Source organism: Paramisgurnus dabryanus, chromosome 7 (assembly GCF_030506205.2).
Source record: "Paramisgurnus dabryanus chromosome 7, PD_genome_1.1, whole genome shotgun sequence".
NCBI classification, from domain to species: domain Eukaryota; kingdom Metazoa; phylum Chordata; class Actinopteri; order Cypriniformes; family Cobitidae; genus Paramisgurnus; species Paramisgurnus dabryanus.
The window spans coordinates 32,743,414-32,752,225 of record NC_133343.1 but is presented as its reverse complement, the minus strand read 5'-3'; the positions used below and the strand labels follow the sequence as shown (position 1 = coordinate 32,752,225).

Here is an 8,812-nt window from a genome sequence, read left to right as displayed (position 1 = left end):
CGTAGCTAACACACTCCGTCTGAAAATGTTAGATTATTAATTAAACACACATTTCATAAATACATATAATAAAATGCAGTCAATGTATTAATATTTATTTAATTGTATTTTATATTATTTTGTTCCTGTTTGACCGGAATTTGAATAAGCACCACCTCATGTTGACCTGAATCGCGCGTTTGCGCCGTGTGTTTTGTCCTTCGTAAGTATCCGTAGTCAGGCCCCACAAACGCTTTCTCTTCGAGACACCCGGACGTGTGTGCTGAAGGTCGTGAATTAAACGGTAAATATCAAAGTTTGTACATGTTTGTGACGTGAAGTTTAATGTACATGTTGTGTAAAATATGTCAATAAGTTGATAATGTGTTTTCGATAATACTGAAATAGCTTTTTAGGTCAATTTAAGTATAAATCCTTTTGTGAAGTGTAGTCCATACCTTCCCTTGTCATTTTAGCTCTCCAATGTTAACTACAGACAATTTAACGTGTTATGAAGAATTATACTTCGCATATTATGTCAATCAGCATACTATTTTGTTATTACATACCTTTACTGTTTATCTTTGCGTTCGTGTCGGCTTATTATGTTTAATGATAGCAAATAAGAGCGATTAGCTGAACTGCTAACTGCTAAACATCAGACCAGATGTGATCATAAAGTACTTAGAATTAGTGGTGCATAAATTAACCTAAAATACCCAACGTGCATGAATAAATTAATAAACTAATGTCTCACTGAAAAACTTAGGTTAAAGTGATCACTGTCTATCTTGAAAGTCACTATGACATCCATTTGTGATTGACAGAATAGCACGTAGTGTTTATTTAAAGCTTCAATTTATTACTTGGTTATTTCCTTTAGTTAAGTTTATTCATATTCGTTTTTATATTCTGTTTTTCAGGACGACAATGTCACTCACAAAGCCAGCAATGAGAGGACTCCTCGCCAAGCGTTTGAGGTTTCATCTGCCCATTGCCTTTGGTCTTGCCCTGTTTGCAGCAGTCTCATTCAAGGTCAGCTTTATAATATTCTTAAATAATCATGTGCTTTCATTTTGCACTGCAATGCCTATTTATATAGTTTATTGCTCTTGAAAACAAGACGTCAAATCCTGAGTTAGTTTCAGCGAGTAATCCTCTAATCCTTTTCATGTATAGATGTTTTATAGGTTAAAGATAAATACAATTCAGACTCGGACAGTATAATTCAAAGTTATGTCATAAATTCTTATTTTTAAAGGTATCATGCTACACAAAAGACATTAAAGGGCATTGCAATCCTGTTTTGATTGTTTATAAATATAATGTATAGTAGTTAAATAAAAAATATATTTTATGTTTGACTTTGTAGTCCTTATTGTTTGATTATGAAGGACCTTGTTTTGTGGGGTGCTATGGATGGATTGTTTAATCTGTGGGATCTGAATTGTTTCCTTTCCTTTTTTTTTTTTTTTGCAGTTCGGAGTCTCCGAGCCAAGGAAAAAGGCATACGCTGACTTCTACAAAAAGTACGATGCTATGAAGGAGTTCAATGCAATGAAAGAAGCTGGTGTTTTTGAAAGTGCCAGGCCTTCTGGAGAATAAATTAATGTCATGTGAGTGGCCGTCTGAATGCATATTTATAATGTTTTCTATGGTAATTGTCAAAGTAGAGGCATCATCACTGGCCATGATGACTTTATCCTGGTGTTTATTGTAAACGATGCACCTTTTTAGCTTTTTATGCTGCTGCACCTGAATGTAAATAAATAGTTACTTTTTTCTTTTTAGGTTTTGTGCCCCCCTGTGTTCCCTGTCTGGATTGAATCTTTATAAGATTACTGGAAGTGAACATAAATGTCTGATGTTCTCTCAAGTATACAAATAAACTATTTACACCTATCACTGTGTATTACTTATTTGAACCTGTATATGAAATAGTGTAACTTAACACGTTTCATTATCCTTCATTTTCTTACCATCATTTAAAAGAATTGCTGTATTTCTGGAGTTATCTAATGTGGGACATCTAACAATCTTTTTGGCATTCTTCTAATTAAATACCCAAATGTCTACTCTGATTTGGACCCCAATTTATTTATTGTCCATAATCATGTATAGCGTCATCATGTTTGCCTTTTTGTTTATAGAGGGCCATTAAAAGGTTACGTTTTGCTTTACTGATTTAGGCAAGGTGGTACTTCAACATGCGCCTGTCAATTTAGAGAGGCTATTAGGCGTGTTAATCATAAAACTAAATGCTCTTCAGTTTCTAGGGCAGTTTCTGATTTGGTATTGGCTACAACCATTATAAAAAGAGAATTTTGAGTTTGTTCATAATGTATTTTTGGAAACAATTTTGAAGTATTAAAGTATAAACTATTATTATAAATAGTGATAGCATGCCTTACAAAAAAGTACCTTTAATGTTTTATATGTCGCATAATATTCTTTGAAGAGCTAGTAAAAAACAAAGTATTAATTAAAAACAAAAAGTATTTATTAGGTACCATGTTATTGTACCGTGCTTTCAAATCACATTTTGTAAGGTAATGCCTGCCGACAAAAGAGGACTTTTATTTTGACGTGTATTTTCCCAGTAGTTCACATTACCGGAAGAACTTCAAACAAGACAAGTGGAGCCTGATCGAAATGTGAGTGTTATTAGTAATGTTTCGCGAATGCTGTCGCTTTTATCTAACTAATACGATTGTTTGTATGGGTTTGGTTAGTTTATGTTACTAATATTATCGGGTAGAGACATTAGCTCGCTGCTTTACAGTCCACCCACGTATCTCTAATAGGCCTTTGTGCCAGAGACTTGTTTTACTACATGTGACGTAAAATAAATGTTTACCGTTTAGTCTAGTTTCGTTTCGTACAAAAGGCTACTAAAACTTTTAATATATGCTCATTTTTTGGAGTTTGTATAATTTATTATTTATATATATATATATTTATTATAGTATTGTATAGTATAGTTATGCTTAAAAAACATAGATCAAGATAATAACAGAACAGTGAAGAAAAAAGAAAACCCAGAGTTTCAAAGAAAGCCAGTCGATACAAAATTATATAAAAACACCAGAATAAATAATAGTGTGCATACATTTAAAGTTTCAGTAGCCTTTTTGTTACTAGATAAAGATGATAATTTAGTGTAAGTTAAAGTATTTTGTAAAAAACGAAAAACTGTGGGTAACTTTCATAGTCTTGCATTTGTGTATAAAATACTTTCTTAGCAAAAAATTAAATTGCATAGTATTTTCCTATTGCTGTTTAAATGTAACAAAACCAAACAAAACATCCTTAAAGCAAAGCTCAAAATCCTTATATAGCGTAAGTCAGCAATGATTTGTCAAATCAGTCTACTCTAACCTAAAATGTCTAAATAATTTTGTTTAGTTATTTACCAAAATAGATGTATAGAATGTGCAATTTACATTTATATTTAGTTTGAATTTTGACTCAAAAGGTTTTAACAGGATAATACTGGTGAAGAATCTTAAAAGAAATCTCTTTGACCTTATTCATCAATAAATACTTGTTAGGAAGGGTCACGAATTTGTTTAATAGTTGGACCCCAAACATCTGACCCATGTTTCCACTTTTGATTGGACTAAGGGTGTAAGATGTAGGGATGCTTAATGATTAATCGCGATTAATCGTTAGCAGAATAAAAGTTTTTGTTTACATCATATATGTGTGTGAACTGTGTATAATAACTTTGTATAAATAAATGTACACACATGCATGTATATGTTTTAGAAATGTTTACATGTGTATATACATTTGTATATTTATGTATAATTTATATTATATATAAATACTTAATATATACATTTTTTTCTTAAAATTATACATGAATGTTTTCATATTTATATATATACATATTTATTATACACCGTTTACACACATATGTGATGTAAACAAAAACTTTTATTCTGCTAACGATTAATCGCGATTAATTGTTTAGCATCCCTAGAAGATGTGTTAAAAAGATTACAATAGTGTCTTTAAATGCATACATAATATATATTTAGCTGAAGTTAAAATAATAATATTTCTTTTGGATGATGCATTTTTAATTTTGTTGAGTAAAAGAGTTCATTTTATGTCCAGATAATACATCTAGATTTTTTGTGTTAGATTCAGATTTTGTTATATATATACTTGCAATTCTTGCAGGAAGTAATAATAATCTTTGAAGCTTTATTTAAAAAAAATGTATTGTATATACAGAAGGCTGTAACGTTATTTTATGAAAAATGGATATAGGTGTTATAATGCAACAGATTGCAATACTGTAAAGGGATGTCCGTATATTGGGATGTTTCCAGTTTTTTTTTTTTTTTTTTTTATGTATAATAGGATATAATTTTAGGGAATATTGCCAAACAAAATATCACAGTACTCACATCGATATTTTCTTGCCCACCCCTAGTATGTTTGCAGATTTGTTGGCTAAAAAAAGAATGTTTAAAATATAATAATAAATGTTATTAAATGTCAATAAAAATAAATGTAATGATTTACCTCTAGTAGGATTCTTATCTATTTTGTCTTTAAAATGAACAATAAATTGTATCTGTATTACATTTACAGGTGCCTGGGTGGAGTTTAGATGTGAATCGGTTAAAAGTCTAAACGCTTCCCTTCCTCAAACAAACCCATTACTTCTAAACTCGCATGATCTCCATCTCTCTGGTACCCACATGAGCGCAGTCTTTTATTCTCGCTGGGCCAAGCGCCATGCCTGACCGGGATAGCACTTACCTGGCAGGTGGTGGTGGGGGAGCAAGTGGGACTGGAGTGGGTACCGGAGTTGGAGAGGAGATCGGTTCAGGGTCGGGCCTGGGCGGAGGGGTAGGAGAGAGTCGAACGACAGCGGGAGGCGGTTCATCAGGCTGTGGAGGAGGAAACACCGGTCCCGGCGCGATGGGAGGAGGCGGGGCATTAGGAAACGGAAACAGCTGCGGTGGCGGTTTAGGACTCGACGGCGTTTGCCGGGACTTTTTGCGGAACGTGTGCAAGCGCGGCAAGCGTTGTCGCTTTCGCCATCCGGACTTCAATGAAGTTCCCGATCTGGGCGTCCAGAAGAACGAGTTCATATTCTGCCACGACTATCAGAACAAAGAGTGCGTGCGCACCAACTGCCGATTCGTTCACGGATCCAAAGAGGATGAGGACTATTACAAAAAAACTGGCGAGTTGCCTCTGAGACTGAGAGGAAAGGTGGCGGCCGGGCTCGGGTTGTCACCGACCGATCTCCCTTTGAGCCGTGGCGAGGTGCCCATGTGCAGAGACTACCTAAAGGGTGAGTGCCAGAGGGGCAATAAGTGCAAGTTTCGCCACGTGAGGAAGGACTACGACTATGAGGCCTCGTCGAGGGTGGGGGTCGGGTGCATGATGGGTGTTACGAGTGGGGTAAGTGGGATGGTCAATACGGGTGGAGCAGGAACAGGAGGGGTTGGAGTTGCCTGTGGTGGGATGTCTGGGCTGGTTGGGGGCGGTGTAGGTAGCTATATGGGGATGGGATGCCCCAGCATAGGTGGATGCAGAGACCAAGGACTGACAGGTGGAGGAGGTGGTGGTGGCCCTATAAGTGGCTGCATGTCGATGGGAACTGCAGGTCATAGGCGATACGATAGGGTGTATGACCCCTTGTTTGAAAATGGGATGTTTGAGGCTGGGCCGGTAGAAGCTCCTGTGGACCACACGACCCTTCAGCTAAAAAGACGGCGCTTGGATGGTCTGAGATTTGCCGATGGGGTGGGCGGTGGACATTATGACCTGGGAGTTCAAACCGCACTGCCAACTAGACCGCTGGAATATCGCTTCCTAGAGGAGGAGAATGCACTACTAAGAAAAAGAGTGGAGGAGCTTAAGAAACAGGTGATGGATGTCTATAAATGTGCATAAATGAGTAATTTAACTCTTTTTCTTTTTTACTCTTTCATTCATAATTTACTTCCAACTGCATATTAGGTGCATACTAAATTTCCATTTCTTCCCACAAGGTGTCCAATCTCATTGCCACCAATGAGGTCCTCTTAGACCAGAACGCTCAGTTCCGAAACCAAGCTAAAGTAATGACTCTGTCCTCAACCCCGGCTCCGTCCGAGCAGAGTTTGGCTCCCCCTGTTGGATCGGTGAGCTCCTACAACCACGGCATTGCTCAGACTCACACCACTCTCAGCAGTGCCGGTCTCCAGCCACGCCCTGTGACCCAACAAGATCTGGTGGCCCCATCTGGGGCCCCGACCGCCCCTCCTTCTAATGCTGCACCCCCTTCAGCGCCCCCTCCTCATCTGAACCCCGATCCCATCTCGGCCGCGCTCGCTCAAACCATTGCCCAGGGAATGGCGCCACCTGTTTCCATGGCCCCTGTAGCGGTTTCGGTGGCACCGGTTGCGGTGTCGATGGCCCAGCCGTTGCCTGGTATCACGATGAGTCACGCCACCACACCGATGGTGTCATACCCCATAGCCAGTCAGAGTATGAGAATCACAACTATACCTCATTAGCATGATGCTAATGTCTTCAGCAATATCTACATGCTTGTTTTTCTTTATATGAATTGCAAAAACCCTTTTGTTTTTGGTGGGTTTCTAAGGGTGGGAGATAAGTTTGACTGATTTGAATTTTTAGCTTTCTGTAAAAGGAAATTACAGAAACTCGTGATTTAGTTTTTTTTTTTCGATATTTTTAGTGCGCTATTGCTCAAACCAGAGAGCAAATGTTTGCCATTCGAACTTTTTTGAGATTGGCATCATAAATCTCTACTTTCCACTTGGACGTTTATAAACACTATCTCATTTGAACTCCTTTTGAAAGATGTAAATATATCATTAATGATGACTACAGAATGATTGTGGATTAACTATTAGGGTAAATCTGACTTTTCTTTCATAGTTTGTTATGTGAATTGTTTTGTGTGAACCAATTGTTGGTTTTTCTGTAAATAGACAAATTAAACATCATCAATTTCCGTTTCAAACAACAGAAATTTGTGAGTTTTGCCACAAAAAAAAATCAGGTGAGTACTTGTCTTTAGTGTTGATCTAACCTATGTTCAATTTTTAACCAAACTTGTGTTAATAGTTTGAACACAGTCCTGTGCCATTACACGCTGTTCATTTATAAAATAATGTTATGTTGACATCTCAGATATACATGTATGTTTTTTTTAATAACCTTCGAGATTTTTGTTAATCGTGACTAATAAACCCAGACAAATCTTACCTAATCGATAAAGCTTTTACTGAATAAATCAATTCAGGGCAACTGTTTTAAGTCTGCGTCCAATGCAAAACTTAAAATTATTATTAAATCGAAATCTTTTTATAATCAGTTCTAATATTTATTTAATATTATGAAACGTGTTTTAATCAGAAGCTTCTCTCAACACCGAACATAACAGGAGTTAATCGGAGAGGTGACATGCTGAAAACAAATCTGCTTTTCTAGCACGTTCACATTTCACATTGGCTTCTGTTCGAAAAAATATGTTAGATTTACCAGAAGGTTTGATAACCGACTAAGCAAGTTCTTCAATTTGATGAGCATGTGTCAGTCATGAACTGCAGCTATGGATTTTCTGGACATAGGTTGCCGATATCTTTCCAGAGTGGAAGACAAAGAAATTAGATGGCATCTACATTAAGAACGAGAACTTTGAATCTTTCTCATATATCAATTATCTTGTTTTATTGCCCTTTATCCTTAAATGTGATCCTGGATCCCATTTGTAGCAATAGACAGAAATACATTGTTAAGGGTCAAAATCATTAGGATATTAAGTAAAGATCATGTTCCATAAATATATTTTGTAGATTTTCTACCCTAAATATATATATAAAAATTTATTTATCATTAGTATTAAGTGTTGCTAAGAACTTCATTTGGACAACTTGAAAGGTGATTTACTCATCATCTAGATTTTTTGCACCCTTATTCCAGATGTTCAAATAGTTGTATCTCGCCCCAAATATTGTCCTATCCTAACAAACCACACATCAATGTAAAGCCTTTTAAGATGATTTACAAAGCTAAATAAAAAAAGACTTATGAGTGCTTTTGGGGTCCAGGGTCACAACTGTCTATGAATAGTCCATATGTAATATCTAAGAATGTTAATTTAAGATTTGAATGTTGCAACAATGTTACTCTTAATGATTTATATAATTATTGCCAACACTGATAAAACAAATAATACATCATTTTTGGTATTTTTTTGGTTATGCAATAGAATCTTGTTTGATTCATAAAGAATATTTTTATCCTATAAATAAGGAATTGTATAAGCCATTTCTTTAAGAATTTTGACAAGGGAACTAGTTAAAATGGTATTATTTCAGCTAGTCAAAATTGCATTGTAGATACCTTCCGTCATTAACTAGAGGTCGACCGATAGTGGATTTTACCAAAAACTAAGTTGACAAAAAATCTGAAAAAAAAAGACTTTGGAAATCGGTTGCACATAATTAAATTAGGTTCCTTAAAATGAAATTAACATTAATTAAAATTAATTTCATTTTATGAAAACTTGATTCAATCATGTTAAACTGGTGTATATAATTTAAAAAAATATATTTTATTTATTTATTTATTTTACCTCTAACATTAACTATTCTTTAACCTTTTTTTAAGGATTTTGACTGCTTACCATTGCGTTATAAATACACTCTTCACAAATAAAGGTGCTACAATACTATAAAGGGTTCTTCATAGTGCCGTGGCGGAAGAACCATTTTGGTTTCAGTCAAACAATGTATACTTAAGTTGGTATACTTCAGTATGTACTACAGGAAGCTGCTGAAATTTGAAATAA

At 35.7% G+C, this 8,812-nt stretch overlaps 2 protein-coding genes across 3 annotated transcripts; both read left to right on the top strand.

The window, feature by feature from the left end:
• The first annotated feature begins 146 nt into the window (after positions 1-146).
• Positions 147-1,881, top strand: cox6c (cytochrome c oxidase subunit 6C). Of its 2 annotated transcripts, none has more exons than XM_065279583.2 (4): positions 147-283; positions 903-1,014; positions 1,459-1,595; positions 1,771-1,881. In XM_065279583.2, the coding sequence occupies exons 2-3, from the start codon at positions 910-912 to the stop codon at positions 1,582-1,584; spliced, it is 231 nt and encodes a 76-aa protein (XP_065135655.1). In that variant the 5' UTR covers positions 147-283; positions 903-909; the 3' UTR covers positions 1,585-1,595; positions 1,771-1,881. The 2 variants fall into 2 exon arrangements, with proteins under 2 accessions (XP_065135655.1, XP_065135656.1); XM_065279584.2 differs by having other exon boundaries at positions 156-295.
• A 650-nt stretch (positions 1,882-2,531) lies between these two features.
• On the top strand, positions 2,532-8,285 carry zc3h10 (zinc finger CCCH-type containing 10). Its single transcript, XM_065279581.2, has 3 exons — positions 2,532-2,633; positions 4,585-5,874; positions 6,000-8,285. The coding sequence occupies exons 2-3, from the start codon at positions 4,732-4,734 to the stop codon at positions 6,504-6,506; spliced, it is 1,650 nt and encodes a 549-aa protein (XP_065135653.2). The 5' UTR covers positions 2,532-2,633; positions 4,585-4,731; the 3' UTR covers positions 6,507-8,285.
• The last annotated feature ends 527 nt before the right edge of the window (positions 8,286-8,812 follow it).